Below are 15,621 nucleotides of genomic sequence, written 5' to 3' on the forward strand. Positions count from 1 at the left end.
GGCATTAGATGAAGAATCAGGCATTACAGGGCAGCCGGGTGGCTCAGCCGTTTAGCGCCGCCTTCAGCCCAGGCTGTGATCCTGGAGACCCAGGATCGAGTCCCACGTCAGGCTCCCTGCATGGAGCCTGCTTCTCCCTCTGCCTGTGTCTCTGCGTGTCTCTCTCTCATAAATAAATAAAATCTTTAAAAAAAAAAAAAAGAATCAGGCATTACAATTAGTCATTTACTTGAACTTAGGCCAAGAAAAGAGTAATTTGGAAGCTTTTACAGAGAAGTATGTGCTTCTTCCTCTACAGGAGAACCATACAGGAACAGAGAGGGAGGGAACACATACATGCATCCCTACTGATGGAAAGAATATTCCCTCTGGATTTCCAAATGTTCATAGCAGTAAAGATCTCCACAAGGTAACCCAATTCCTTTACCACCAAGGTTTCTGACCACCACAAAGTACCGCACTTGTCATTCCAGAACTTTGGGAATACAGGACCAGGCAACAGACCAAGAGAGGGAAACATGGATTAAAGCAAGTAAATATCACATTTTTAGAAGGCAGTGCCATTCCAGGCAAAAAGATAGCATACAGAGGTTCAAAAGCCACTAAATGAAGATGGGAAGGCCAGGCTATTTATTTCCTTTCGGAACATTAAAGCTCATTTCAAAGTGTATGTTAATGGCCAAGGCAGGTTTCACTCACACCTGCCTAGGCATCAGGATACGGGGACAAAAGACACTGTCTCCACCTAGAAGGACAGACACGCAGACACTCTTCGAATTCCAAGTGAGAAGGACTTCCGGGCGGAGTGGGCCGGGCCGGGTAAGCAAGAGAGGGCACCCAGAAGAGGCAGCATCAAGCCAGTTAGGCTCTTTCCCACCCACAACCTTCACAAAGTCACTTACAGCCACAGATTTGTGCATTTCAAGATGCTTCCATGAAACAACTTACCTGATTTGACCCGCAGAACAACCCCAAGAAATAAGGTAAGGCAGGTAAGTTCGTTGTTTATGTATGAGAAGTGAGGCTCAAAACAGGTGTCTCGTCCAAGACGAGGCGCACCCCCACATAGCCCCTTAGCCTCTACTCCTTATGGAAGACAGCCATGCACTAGCTATGTAATCCTGGCCAAGTAAGCATTATAAAATACTTCCGCTTCCCCATCTGTAATAAAGGATAATAGGACAATTAGGAATATATTTTTAAACGATCCACATAAAGGGAGTGTCTGAAACGTAGTCGGTGCTCGGAAAATGTTCACTACTAGTATTACTACTACTATTGTTAACAATAATAGGCGGAGACTGCCCTGGGACCTCTGGGTCACAAGCCTTTCAGGAACACGCACTACTCGCACCCCCACCCCCACCCCCACCCCCACCCCCACCCCGGTCGAAGACAGAATTCCACCGACACGCCCCCAAACAGACCCTCCCCGCCCAGGCACGCCGGCACCTCCCCCCGGACATGCCCCCCTCCTCACAAACCTTACCCCCGATAGAGTCTCCCCAGTCAGAGGAGGTTATGAAGCAGGCCTTCCGCTCGCACCCGCCTCTCCAGCACCCCCTTTGGGCCCGGGCATCCCTGCGGGTGCCCAGACCGAACGCCAGCCGCGGGCCCGCGCCGGTTACCTGGCCGCGCGCTCCCGCTCCGCCTCACGCTTCCACGGGATCGTTTTTGCCGCGGGCTCGCGCCAGCGCTGTGAGCGCACAATTAGTTTAAACTATGGCCCCGCCCCCTCGCGCCACCCTCTGATTGGCCCCAGTCGGCTGGAGTTTCACGCAAGGGCACGCTTGAGAACCCGGGAAAAGGAAGTGTGAGGACCACTGGGAAGAGAGAAGGGGGTGTCACTATTTCCGGACCCCGGCCTGGACTTGAGAGCAAAGAAAACTACAAATCCCAGCACGTCCCGCGGCTTTGGAGCCCCGCCCCTGGCGAACTACAGCTCCCGGTAGGTATCGCGGCAGCGCTTACGGCGGCTCGCCGGGTCGAGGTAGTTACTATGGAGTTGACGCTGAGTAAGCCTGAGGTAGTGGGACGCGGAGGCTGGAGGGAAAACAACTGCGGGTGAGTCAGCCGGGAATACAGGAAATTCGTTCTAAGAGAGATTAAGGAATTTTCTTTCTCGGGGACCTGAGAACCCCTCCCCCCCGCACACACCCCTTTCCCCCCTTTGATAACGAACAAGACACAACATCCATATGGAATAGACCGAGGGAGGGGAGGGAAGGGCAACGAGATACATACCCGTACAGACCTGGGGGCGCTTAAGAACATCCGTATCACAAACCTGAGACCCCCTAATACAGATGCCTCAAATCCCTGACGGAGGGAGTTCTGAAACGCCCTCAGAAAATGGTTGGTTTCTCCTCTGATGAACTGAGACCTCTTCAAGACTTGGGAGTAAAATTAGACTAAATCACAGGCCTTCATACGCAGACGTATGGGGCTTGCACTGTCTCTTTCCTTTACAAGCAGCAAGGTCCCAGGGTGCAGCCTCTTCCTCAGAGTCAGGAGCATCTGCCCACACACACTCATTTGGGGTCCTGTCCCTAAATTCCCTCTTCTCCCTACAGCTCTGTGGTCTGCTTCTCAAAGCTCTATGGTTAGAATTTGATTCCTTTTACAGTCTTCATGACAGATTACATTTGGCACCTTACCCAGCACCTTCATATTCAGTCTCTCTTTGGAGTTTTGTGAGTCAAGGATATTTCTCCCCATTTTACAAATTGGAACACTGAAATCCAAAGAGGAAAGCGACTTACCCAAGGCCACACACCATATCAGTGACAGTTTAGGACTAGACCCCAGGTCACCAATTTCAATCTAAGTCACTAGCTTGAGTGTACAACCTTAAGCTACAACCTGTCTAGCTTAAGACTTGTTCCAAGGAGGGGATCCCTGGGTGGCGCAGCGGTTTGGCGCCTGCCTTTGGCCCAGGGCGCGATCCTGGAGACCCGGAATCGAATCGCACGTCGGGCTCCCGGTGCATGGAGCCTGCTTCTCCCTCTGCCTCTGTCTCTGCCTCTCTCTCTCTCTCATTCTATGTGACTATCATAAATAAATATGTTTTAAAAAGTTAAAAAAAAAAAAAAAAAGACTTGTTCCAAGGAGTAAACTGCCCCAGGGCATGAGCTAGTTTGTATCTTGGGCTTCCTTGTGGCATCTGAAAATATAACCTCCCAGAATACACTAGATTATGTGGCCGACATGTGACATTCTTTTTCTTCCACCTGTAGCCCATAAACAGAAGCCCTCTCTAGGCCAGGCTATTCAGTCTCCTATTAGATCTCATCTGATTATTCCTCAAAGCTTCCTGTGCCAAAAAAAAAAAAAAAAAAAAAAAGCTTCCTGTACCATCATGTTGCTACTTACCTGAGAGAGGGAAGAGATAGCTAACAACAAATCAAATTCTAATTGTTAGTAATCTCCAAAAACTGCAAACAAATTTTTATCACCCTGGATTGGCTAAAGTAAGTAAATAAAGTAGGGTACAGGGACATCTGAGTGGCTCAGTGGTGTAGCATCTGCCTTCGGCTCAGGGCGTGATCCCTGGGTCCCGGGATGGAGTTCCGCATCAGGCTTCCTGCAGGGAGCCTGCTTCTCCCTCTGCCTGTGTCTCTGCCTCTCTCTCTCTGTGTATCTCATGAATAAATAAATAAATAAATAAAATCTTTTAAAAATAATTAAAAAATAAAGTAAGATACATATGAATTCTATTTAAAAAGGGTGAGTAGGGGCACCTGAGTGGCTCAGTTAAGCATTTGCCTTCAGTTTAGGTCATAATCTCAGGGTTCTGGGATTGAGCCCTGTGTCTGGCTCCCTGCTCACTGGGGAGTCTCCTCCCTCTCCTTCTGCCCCCACCCTAACTCATTCTCTCTGTCAAATAATCTTTAAAAATATTTTTTAAAAGAGGCTACAAAAATTTTTAAAAATACATTCTTAGCTAACACTACAATGGCAACCGTATTTTATGTCAGTTATCCCAGTTATAAAGTAGAATTTATTTATTATTAAGATTTTATTTATTCATAAGAGACAGAGAGAGAGAGAGAGAGAGAGGCAGAGACACAGACAGAGGGAGAAGCAGGCTCCATGCACTGGGAGCCCGACGTGGGACTCGATCCCGGGACTCCAGGATCATGCCCTGGGCTGAAGGCAGGTGCTAAACCACTGAGCCACCCAGGGATCCCCCATATAAAGTAGAATTTAACAAATACATTTACAAAGACAGTATGTGTTTATTTAAAGATATACACAATGTTGTATATATCCTTCTGAGGTTATATTCCCAAATGTTAATCATGATTGTTCTTGGTGAAATAGAGACTCAGACTTTTAGTTTCTATTTGATGTATTCCACTATGTTGTTTGACTTTATTCAGCTATCATGTTAACTCTTATAATTTAAAAAAAAAAAACAGTAAAAGATCTTTCCAATTTGGAAAAGAAAAATTCCAAAACAAGACAAATATGCCTATAAACTTTTTGTTCGTCAATCAGCTTGGACAGATGAAGAAGGCACTGGGATCTGACTGGTCATGAGGCAGAACAGCAGCTGGAAAAGGCTGACTCCAAAAACACAGCCACTGAAGTGAGCAAAGCAATCCAGATCTGCCCAGCAGCAGCCAGGTAGAGCAGGTGACACCTGAAGACACTATTCATTTCTTCTTTCCATTATCCATTTGTTCATCAAGCCTTTAGTGAAGATCATTCTTTGCCAGGCTCAGTGCAGAGTAATGGTGGGAAGAGAGAAAGAAGTCTGACTTCTGACCCTGGCCTCAAGCTTACAGGGAAAGAATAGGAAGTAGTTTATAAAGAAATGAGTACAGGGGCACCTAGCTGGCTCAGTCAGTAGAGCATGCAGTTCTTGATCTCAGGGTCATGAGTTCAAGCCCCACACTGGGCATGGAGCCTACTTTTAAAAAAGGAGTGGGAGGTGCCTGGTAGCTCAGTTGGTTAAAGCAAACAACTCTTGATTTCAGCTCAGGTTATGATCTCGGGGTCATGGGATTGAAACCTGGGTCAGCCTCCCCACTCAATGGGGATTCTGCTTGATATTCTTTCCCTCTGCCCCTCCCCACATTCACTTGTGCTTTCTCTCTCTCTCTCAAATAAATAAATCTTTTTTTTTTAAAAAAAAAAGGAAAGAAAAAAGAAATGAGTATGAGAATACAGCTGCTTCAGTGTATTAATATTAGCACCTGCTGCAAGACATACAATAACTCTCAAGATAGGTTTGTCTCCATTTTACAGATGAGGAAATGGTCTGTGATGAAATTTTGTTCGAAGTACAGTGGGGGCATGTATCAGTTAGCTATTGCAATGTAATAAACCATCCAAAACCATAGTGACTTAAAACAATCATTATTGCTTCCAAGTCTCTAAGTCAGCCATGTTTCTTCTGGTCATGGCTGGGCTCATTTATGTATCTGCAGGCACCTGTAATTATCCTGAACTTGACTTGGTGTAGGCTGGCTATTGGCTGAAATATAATTTCCATGAAATTATAATATGAAATATTTCATATCATTTGATTAAAAGAAGCAAACAGAAAAAAAATAATATTAAGTAATATGAAATTAATATTGGCCATCCTACTGGGATGGCCTCAACTGGAAACACTAGCTCTCTGCACATAGCTCACCTGCACATGTCTCTCCCATCCCTCCAGAAGGGTAGTCATTTTCTCTTGGCACAAGCAAAGAGCAAGAGGACAAGCCCTGTCTTTAAACTTTCTGTTTGCTTCAGGTTTACCAACATCCCATTGCCCAAAGCAAGTCACATGGCTGAGCCCAGCATCAGAATGGATAGAACTACAGCGTTCTAGGGCAGAAGAGATGGATACAAGGGAGACCATGAATAGGAATAATCAAGGCAATCAATCTGCTACAGTACACATTGATCAATTTTATCTGGAAAGATGGGCTTCATCAAAGAGGGTATACTAGGCCTGAGTATTGAAATCATGAGAATATTCACTAAGTAGGCAGCTATTTCTTAGAACTGGATGCAGGCTGGTTTGCCACAATGGAAACCTAGCAGACTTCTGTGCTCATGACAGTCACGGTTCTATTATTTGTTATCTTGGCTTCATTCCTTCTGGTCAGGCACAGGACAGTGGGCACTCCATAAATGTTTACGGAATTGAATTTTCTTACTGTGAATGAGGTGTGGACCGAAATAACTGAACCTGGGAGCCAATTGTTAGAATGAGCAGCTTACCATCAACACTAGCAAAACAAATCCTTGTATTTGGCAGTTTCTCATTCATTCCTCCCACAAACATTTCTTGAGTGCCTGTTGTAAGCCAGGTTCTGTGTCAGATGATGAATAAGACAGTGCTAGCTCACAGCCTGGGCTACTATTTAAATGGAGAATAATAATAACCCTTTCCAGCTGGCAAATTTATCTAACTACTGGGGGCTCCATTTTTAATACCAACTCAGAAAAAAAACATCAGGAGCTGGTGTGACACAAAGTCAGAAGTTAGGAACTGCACTGAGTTAGGTTCTCTGATGGTCCAGGAAACTAATGGTAAAACTCTGCCCTTAAATATTTTAATCTAAAGTCCATGTCCAGCCGAGATTGAGTCCCACATCAGGCTCCCAGCTGCCTGTGTCTCTGCCTCTCTCTCTCTCTCTCATGAATAAATAAATAAAATCTTTTTTTAAAAAAATAAAAAATAATGAAATCCATGTCCAGTAGTGTGGAACTCTGGGGTCCCAACTCAGGACTCAGAGTATCTAATCTCACTGCAAGGTATAAAAGCTGTTGTTTGTGCTCTGGTGGAATGGGCTTCTCTATCTAGGTGAGAACACAAGCCAAGTTCCTCTCTTTCTGGAAAAGCCTTTGTTCTTTGTTGTCTGTCTGTAGATTTGACATCTAAGAGATGCAGGTCTCCTTCAACAGTCTGTGCCCCACCAGGCCAGTCCCGATTTGACAGAGAATTCAGCTGTGAAGTGACTTAGGAGTGACTTAGGGCAGCATTTCCTCAAAGCTCAGATGAGACTGCTGCTTTTTGAGAGGACGACATTCACTTTCCATTCCTCTATACCTGTTAAATCACCCAAAAAGGAATTTACTTGAACTGTATTTAGCTTAGGCTCAATTATAAACTATCAGGTCCATGGTTTTTAAGAGAATTTCATTTTAAGAAAATGTGTGGATTTCATTTTCTGCATACAATCTGTTTGCTTTTTTTTTTTTTTCTGTTTGCTTCTTTTAATCAAATGATGAGAACTGCATATCCTAAGGTTTCCCTTTTTACTTTGGCTGCCAGGAATTTTAGAGATAACATAGGCCAGTTCCTAATTCCATCTCTTTCTCTTCCTTTAATCTGCCTTCTGATCTTTCTCTTTCATATTTCCATTTCCTACATCATCTGTCCTGTCCAGTCTCAGTAGCCACTAGTCACCTGTAGCTGTTGAGCACTTGACAGGCACCTTGTCCAAATTGGGATGCGTAAAGTATCTGTTATTAATAGCAATTATATGTTGAATGTTATTTTGAATATATTTGGTTAAATAAAATATATTAAGCTTTTAACCCTTCTTTTGACTTTTCTTTGTATGGCTACTAGAAAATTTTAAATTGCATACGTGAAAAAATTATATGTGTGGCTTGCATTTGCAGTGTTCATTATATTTCAGTTGGACAGCTCCGTTCTATAAATCATCCTGCTTTATGAATCTTACTGTAAACTACCTCAAATCCTTTTGGAAAGCAGGTGAAGTAGTGAGCAAAGAAGGTGATGGCGGTGGATGAAGTGAGGAAGGGGAGGTTAACCAGGACATGTCCTTGTCAGTCTATGTGTCTTGTTTGTATGTGTCACATACAAAATCCCTTGGTAAAATATGTTTTCAGCTTTTTTCTTCCCAGGTGAGTAGTATTCTTATGGCTTTCCTCATCTCTTGAAAATTTCTCTCCTTTACTTGAGCTAACAAACTGGAAAGGATCTGATAAGACAGTTCACACCACATTGTAAATTATTAACATTGTGTTCACCCCTCTTAGGGGGTATTTCCATTTTAACAGGGAATGATCACTGAACCCAAAGGAATGAATCCCTAATGGTGGAGTTTCAGGCATTGGTAACAGGTGAGTGAGGTAGACTCTGGTTTTATGTGTATGTGCTTATATACATATGACTACATTCAGATGTGGCAAGAAGTAGGGTCCTTGGATGGAAAGGAAATGGGGCTGACAGACAAGCTGAGCAGAGAAGGTAGCAAAATCCCCAGCTGGGTCAGACTGCAAAGGGCAGTCAGACACCAGATCCAATGCAGGCCCTCAAGGGTTTGTTAAGCAATAGAATAGACCAGTTGATGTCACTGGAGTGTAGGTACCAAGAAAGCCTCCATGGTAACTACTATGGAGTAGCACAAAGGGCCTCAGAGTAGGATTTAGGAGGCTATGATTGCAGTCCACACTGACTAATTGGCTTAACTTGGGGCAGGTGCTTTCACCTTGCGGGTCTCAGTTTCTTTGTGTGGAAAGTAGAAATGGGTGCTACTACTATCCATGAGCTCTAAGGGATATAAAGGTGCTCTAAGAAGTAGGAAGTGCTCTACAAATGCAAGGAATGGTGATTATCATCTTAAAATAGAAATACAGCCAGGCAAACCTGAAGTAGTAGAGAGTAGAAAGCAAGGGTGCAGGGCTCTGGAGATACCTAAGGGGAAGCCTAAGCCCCTTGTACCTGGAACACCAGTCCTTCTCTGTCCCCTCAGGCTGAACCCGGACTCCCAGGGCCAATGCTTACATCTGACAAATGATGGCCTGAGCTATGAGCAAACAGAACTATATGAACACTTCGGTGCCAGAGCCCCCTCTTGACTACTCCTTCCGAAGCATCCACGTGATCCAAGGTCAGCCCATAGAGTACAGCACTCCACTCACCATGGCAACAGGCCGGGTATGGTCCCTAGGGAGAGACCAGTCTTTAAGAGCCTAAAGAGAGTCTTCCTGTATGCTTGCAGATTCTTTTTTTTTGTTTTGGGAAGAACCGGGAATAAGGAGGTGGTAGGAGTGGAAGGGGTAACTGATCATCTTCAAAACAATCCAGGCTACAGCTGTAAAGTCAGGTAGAAGAAAACTGTGAAACCAGTCTATCAGCCAATGGTTTTATTCTCCTGTTTTTACCTGAAGAGAGGAAGAAACGAAAACAGAGGCAGAACCCTATCTCTTCTGAGGACACAAGCCTATTCTGATGACTGGTAAAATATGTAGGGTCTCGTTATTAACTGGTATGTTTCCAGTTTAATATTTATTAATAAAAAAATTTATTGATAAATATATTTATTCCAGTCCTATCCAAGTTTATTCTATCATCACCCACACTTATTGCAGGTTCCAGCACTGCCCATGCTCATTCCCATTTTATTGTTCAGTGTCTGTAAATCAGTGGCTAATACTCTTCAGAAAAAGACAAAGGGAGGCTCTTAGCAATGTCATATTCTCAGAGGAGTATGTTTCTTCCCAAGAAGTTCTGCTGTCCCTGGCTTCTGCTATCTGACTTATACATGCACAGTACATCTGCTCTCACAGAACACATGCTGGTCCCCACATATCCTAGACCCAGTATCTGGCTTTGGTTTTCTCTCATAGGCAATTGATGGCTAGTTTTATGCTCAAGAAGAAGGCAAATAGTTATCCAGGAGGTATTAGACCTGCCTTGGAGTTTGGGATACTACTGGGTTTGCAATAGCCACAGTGGTAACTCATGTTCTCTCAGGAGCACACACCTACCTACCATGATCTTTATTTACTGTGCACAGCATCACTTCTGATTGATGTTGTCCATGTTCCATAGGGGTTTTAGCTGTAATGGTCCTGTACAAGAAAGCCGAGGTGACAGATGAGGGAATTATGGCTCCTGCCTACCGTGGGAATTCCCAGCTCTGAGCGGGGAGATGGAGCTTTGCCCTCTGTGGAACCCTCAAAATGGAGGGAGAAACCATCTACTACAACCACAGATAACTCCATAGCACAAACCATAGTCTGTAAAGATGCCCTGTTCTTCATTCAGTAGTTGATTATTTACTGAGCGCCTACTATTTAGCAAGCACTTGTGTATACGTGTGTGCCAGACATTGTGCTCCTTGCTGTGTCTTATAAAGAGGGGGAAAGGAGAGGCATATCCAAGTCCCTAAAGGCCAGGCAGGTTCCCCAGAGCTTTTGGAAAGAGTCTGGGGGTACTTGATAGACTATTTGCTAAAGTAACTGATAGATGGATTAGATTCTGAAATGACAGGGACTTCAAACTACATCCAACCCATTATCCTCTACCTTCTGCTCATGAGCCTATAGTATTAAGGGAGTCCCCTACGAGATACATTTACCAACCCCTTCCACTGTGGGGTGAGGGATAATGCAAGGAAGTTCTTATCAAACTAACTCCCACCTTCTAGGGACACATGGAAAAGTTGCATGGCAACCCTTCAGAGATACGAAGACAGGATCACTTTTTCCCAGGTCTTTCTGGGGCTAAACACTCCCCACTTCTGTGGGCACTGATATTTGTGGCCCATTTTCCAGACCTGCCCTGGCCTGAACAAGCAAGCTTCAACACATCCTCAAGCAATGCAGATTCCTCGTGGAATCTGAAGGAAACAAACCTGTAACCATGGGATACCCTCTTCCACCCTCAATACTGGCAGCCCCAATGGGAGCCTCACATTTTAGGCAACACAGTCCCACCAGTGGCTACTTCTGAGCTGGAGATCCGCCCATGCTTAGTAGCATTGCCTAAGCTGCTGCCTCATCAGGCTGGATGCTAATCTCTATGTGGGTTTATTTTAACCCTAACTTTATTCAGCTGTGTCATTTCATTTGGGATTCTCAGGACATGTTGGCGGGGCAGGGGGCAGGATTGGGAGTTTATTCATTAGCTGGAGTACTCTGCTCCAATGCCCTCCTGCCGCCTCCCCCCAACCTCAGGCTCCTGCTGTGGCTCCTGCTCACTCCAGCACTAAGGTGGAGAGCCATCTGGTGGATGCTGCCTGACCTGCAGCCAAGGAGAGGAAATTAACACTTGGGTAGATGTAGAAGGGAGGAAGTGTCCGCTAAGAGCTGAGGGGGAGTAAGGACAGCTGGCCAGGTTCAGCAAATCCTAAATACTTCCTTCTCTGGAAGCAGCTTTAGACAAGTAGTGAGATGCTTAGGGGCAAGTGGAAAAATAGAGTCCCCTCAGCCACAGCTGGTATCTGCTTCTGGATCTGTCACTGGTGGGGGCAGGGCCCATCCTCTCTCTGGACCTCATTTGTCAAAAAGTGCGTGGGGGTCTACACAGATGGTTTGTAACGTCTCTGTTTTCCCTATTCTCTCTCCTCCTTGGCCAGACTTTCTGAGGGGGGTGTTTACACTACCTGCTTAGATTTCCTTAACCTTCACTCTTGAACTCCATCCAGTCTAGCTTCTGTCCCCAGGCCCTTGTCATTTCAAGGTCAGCAGGGGCTTGAGTTGCCAAAATTACTTTTCAGTCCTTATCTTCCTGAAATTCACTCCTATAAACTATGGACTTCCTGAGCATCTTTAAAATTACCTTCTTGTGGTTCTCCCTCCCTGTTCTTCTGTCATTGTTCATTATTCAGTAGACTCCGCCTCCTCCTTGTCCCTCTCTACCCTCCCTCTCCACGTGGAATCTCCTCTATTTTCTCTGACTTGTACACCTTCTATGATAATGATTCTTGTCCGTCTCCTGAGCTTCTGATAGGAACACACCAAGGCCAAGCCCGAACTCCTCACCTTGTCAACCCTGGTTTCTCTTTTTCTAGTTCCTTATCAGTCCCCTAAACAAGAAACTGGGCACCACCCTTGATTATTCTTTCACTCTTACATCCAGTCAGCCATGAAGTCAGGCTGATTTTCTCTCCCTTTTATCTCTTGGTTGGAGACTAAAAGAGCCACATTGATCTTCCAGTCCCACCCGCTCCCTTTAATCCATCTCCACACTAAAGCTTCAGAATGGTCTTTCTGCAATGAAAGATCTGGATCATCTCCTTTGCCTAAACCCTCCAGTGGCTTCCCATCACCTACAGAATAAAGTCCAAAATACTCTGCCTGGCATTCAAGGCTCCTACAGTTTTTCCTTCTCGCCTCTCCCCCTCGTGCAGCACATACATACATCACACCTCTATGCCTCTGCTTGTGTCATGCTACAAGCATGTCCTTTCCACCCTTTGCTTGGTTAATGTCTCCTAATCCACGGAGTTCCATCTCTGGTTCAACTTCCTTGAGTTCCCAGACTAAGTTAGGAGTCCTTCTTCATGATTCTATTGCTATCATATTGCTAGTTTGTTTTTATCCTGCTTCTGTGAGCTCCTCCAAGGCACAAACATCTGCTTCATCCCTGCCCTGTTACTGATCCAGAGCTTGGCGCAGACCATCTCTCATTTTGTTTACCACTATACATCCACTATCTGGCACACACACAGTTGCTCAGCAGTAATGCAAGAAAGAACATCAAAGGCTATTGTACTGAAGTGAATGCTATAGGCTCTACCAGTGGATACTCTTAGATTTTGTGCTATCATCATCTTGGTTCAAGCCTGACAATTCTAGTTCTTAGTTTCCATAAAGTGGGAGTGATTTTGCCTCCCCCACCCCCAACAGGAGTGGTATATAGAGGACCCAATAATATGACAGACATGAGAAGACCAGGTGACCCAAACCAAGAATTTGGGATGGTAAGTCTTTGAACTAAGTAACTTAGTCCAAGTTTCCTCGGACTCCTGGGGCCTATGGGACAGGGTCCTGAATTTACAGTGATTAGAGTCCTACGAGACTCTATGGTCCTGCAGCTCCTCCAGCTATAGCTTAGGCTACATATCCTCCCAGGTCTGTCCCTTCCCACCCTGAAGACAGAAAAGCAAAGATGATAACCCACATCTCACTTTGTTCCCACAGATCTGACAAGCGAGGAGCCACGGTCAGGACTACGACCACTAAGGCACTCAAAGTCAGGGAAGTCACTGACCCAGTCCCTGTGGCTGAACAACAATGTCCTCAATGACCTGAGAGACTTCAACCATGTGGTTTCACTGCTTCTGGAGCATCCAGAGAACCTGGCCTGGATCGACCTGTCCTTCAACGACCTGACTTCCATTGATCCTGTGAGTACCCAGCCTTGAGTGTCCACAAGTGTCCAAGGGTGGGCCTGACACTTGTCCAGCTTCCAGCCTCTCTACTTCCCACATATTATCAAATAAGTAGTGAGGCAGCACAGTGCTGTGCAAAGGACATGGCTGTGGGCTCAAATGTAGGTTCAAATCCTAGATCTCTTACTGTGTGACTTGGGGCAAAATAACCTTTCAAAATCTCAGCCTCCCTGTCTGAAAAATGGGGAGCATATGCCAGCATCATAAAAGTTTTATGGAGGGACCCCTGGGTGCTCAGAGGTTGAGCATCTGCCTTCAACTCACGTCATGATCCCAGGGTCCAGGGATTGAGTCCCACATCAGGCTCCCCACAGGGAGCCTGCTTCTCCCTCTCCCTGGGTCTCTACCTCTCTCTGTCTCTCTCCTGTATAAATAAATAAAATCTTTTAAAAAATAAAAATAAAGGTTTTGTGGGGCTTAAATGAGAATTACGAAAGCCAACTGGTACGTGGCAGGCTGCAATAAAATAACAGCTCTTGTCCTGAGTTCTTCTGTGGAAGAGGTAGGTAAAGTACAGCACTTATTTGCCATGAACTCAAACGGAAATTTTAAGATCTAAACACAACTGGCTCTTTCTTGTCCTGGATTCTTGTCAGAGGAAAAGCAGCAAGAGTGTGAGTTGGAGACTACTTGCCAGGTTGGTTGTAGTTATCTCAATTTAGTTACTATTTTTGAAAGCTTCTCTTATGTACCTAGCATGATGCTCTATATCCCTGTCCCCTGTTGTGAAAGAATCTTAGGTCACCAGTGCTAAAAAGGTCTTCAGTGTAGGGGCACCTACAGGGGGAAGCAGGCAAGTCCAGTCACCTGGCAAGTCAGCGGCTGTGCTAGGCCTCAGGCCCACACCTCCTGCCCCTCAGATCACAGCTCTGTGTCAGTGTGATACCTCTGTATCCTCAACATTAAATGAAAAGGTCAGAGTTATCCAGAATGGCTGCAGGGAGGTGGCATAGACTAGAAAGAAAATTGTTTCCCAAACTCTTCTTTCTTTGCCCACAAGTCAGTCCTGAGCACAGATCCAGGGCCCTTTCTATCCAGACTTTCGGTTTCCTTCCCCAACAGGTTCTGACAACTTTCTTCAACCTCAGTGTACTCTATCTCCATGGCAACAGCATCCAGCGGCTGGGAGAGGTCAACAAGCTGGCTGTCCTCCCGAGGCTCCGGAGCCTGACACTCCATGGGAACCCCATAGAGGAAGAGAAGGGGTATAGGTAAGTGCCCTGCCTGCCCCTGAAGCTGGGCTCCCCAGAGGGAAAGGAGTTGCGGGAAAAAAAAAAAAGGAAAGGAGTTGGGAAAAGAAGAAATCCAACACCATCATTCTGCCATGCTGGGACAGGGAAGGGAGTAGAGACCTTTAGGCATTTCTATCAGTCAGGGGAAGCTCTGTCTCCCCCGAACTATACTTCAGTGCCTCCATTCCTCACAGTTAGGGGAGATAGCAGCAACTGGTGGAGGGGAAAGGAGGTTGTGGTAGGGGGCTGGCCCCCAGCCCAAGTCTTCCCCACAGGCAATATGTGCTGTGCACCCTGCCCCGTATCACCACATTCGACTTCAGTGGGGTCACCAAAGCAGACCGTGCCACAGCTGAAGTGTGGAAACACATGAACATCAAGCCTAAGAAGGTCCGGATCAAGCAGAATGCACTCTAAGGATCCCAGGGCCCGACCAGTCCTAAAGGCCCGAGGATGGTCAGTTTGGTTTAACAATAAAGGATTTGAGCAGTTGAGCAGATGTGAAGTCATCTGTGCGGTGTAAAAACATCCTCCAACTCAGGCAGTTGTCAGAAGCTTCAGTCTTGCTTCGCTGAAAGATGGAGCCAGTGGAGGGAAAGGCCTATTGGCCTGGAATGCAGGAGACCTGGGTTTACTGCTTGGCCTTGAGAAACTTACCTAATCTCGCTGGGCCCTTTTTTTTTACTCTGCAGTTCAGGTATCTTGGGGTTAGAGCTGCTTCACAGAGTGCCAAGTTTTTTGGAGATGCCTCAGAGAAGATGGTAGGCTGTGATCTCTGAACCCCTCCCCCACTTCAATCAGATCTGAGTACTTCTAACTCTGTTTTATATGTGGGCATTCTGCCTAAGATTTCATTTGATAAAAAGAATCTTCTGCTTGGAAACAGTGGCTTGCTGGCTCTGTATCAAGTATCCTTTCTCTGCCTTTACCCTCTAACCCTGGGCTTATTGGTAATTCCACTGAACCTGAGACAGAGCCCCCAACGGTGACAACTGCCTCAGATTCAGGTTTTTTCAGCTCTGATAGTAGTCCCATCACCAGAGAAGGGACAGGCAGTCTTATCCAACCTGAGGTCAGCCCAGGCCAAGTTCCAGCTAAAACCTGGGAACCCTGTACCCTTATCTCCTGGATTCCTCTTTGTGCCCCTACAAGACGTAGCCCCCCCCTCCCCCAAATCTCACTGCTCACAGACCACAAATAGTACTATAGGGTGGTGGGCAGGACAGAGGGGC

The 15,621-nt window shown here is 45.7% G+C and overlaps 2 protein-coding genes across 9 annotated transcripts in view; one reads left to right on the forward strand and one right to left on the reverse strand.

The window, feature by feature from the left end:
• Positions 1-1,651, reverse strand: part of NUMA1 (nuclear mitotic apparatus protein 1) — a 76,382-nt gene extending 74,731 nt beyond the window's left edge. The window contains exons 1-2 of one of the 3 annotated variants that reach the window (XM_055320545.1): positions 1,490-1,585; positions 949-1,161 (exon numbers count right to left, since the gene is read on the reverse strand). The gene's annotated coding sequence lies outside the window, so the exon portion shown is untranslated. The other 2 variants (XM_055320546.1, XM_055320542.1) reach the window with 2 other exon arrangements.
• A 93-nt stretch (positions 1,652-1,744) lies between these two features.
• On the forward strand, positions 1,745-15,560 carry LRRC51 (leucine rich repeat containing 51). Of its 6 annotated transcripts, none has more exons than XM_055320559.1 (7): positions 1,991-2,064; positions 4,501-4,629; positions 8,014-8,097; positions 8,730-8,867; positions 12,907-13,112; positions 14,220-14,368; positions 15,082-15,560. In XM_055320559.1, the coding sequence occupies exons 4-7, from the start codon at positions 8,786-8,788 to the stop codon at positions 15,152-15,154; spliced, it is 510 nt and encodes a 169-aa protein (XP_055176534.1). In that variant the 5' UTR covers positions 1,991-2,064; positions 4,501-4,629; positions 8,014-8,097; positions 8,730-8,785; the 3' UTR covers positions 15,155-15,560. The 6 variants fall into 6 exon arrangements, with proteins under 6 accessions (XP_055176531.1, XP_055176533.1, XP_055176532.1 ...); XM_055320554.1 differs by lacking the exon at positions 15,082-15,560 and adding an exon at positions 14,665-14,883 and having other exon boundaries at positions 1,993-2,064; XM_055320556.1 differs by lacking the exons at positions 1,991-2,064; positions 4,501-4,629; positions 15,082-15,560 and adding exons at positions 1,745-1,948; positions 14,665-14,883.
• The last annotated feature ends 61 nt before the right edge of the window (positions 15,561-15,621 follow it).

Source organism: Nyctereutes procyonoides, unplaced genomic scaffold (genome assembly GCF_905146905.1).
Source record: "Nyctereutes procyonoides isolate TBG_1078 unplaced genomic scaffold, NYPRO_anot_genome, whole genome shotgun sequence".
NCBI lineage: Eukaryota > Metazoa > Chordata > Mammalia > Carnivora > Canidae > Nyctereutes > Nyctereutes procyonoides.

Coding starts and splice junctions, on each gene's coding strand:
- LRRC51 (XM_055320556.1), top strand. CDS start 8,786: ATGAGCAAACAGAACTATATGAACACTTCGGTGCCAGAGCCCCCTCTT. Junction 8,868..12,906: donor AAGCATCCACGTGATCCAAG/GTCAGCCCATAG, acceptor TTGTTCCCACAG/ATCTGACAAGCGAGGAGCCA. Junction 14,369..14,664: donor GAGGAAGAGAAGGGGTATAG/GTAAGTGCCCTG, acceptor TCTTCCCCACAG/GCAATATGTGCTGTGCACCC.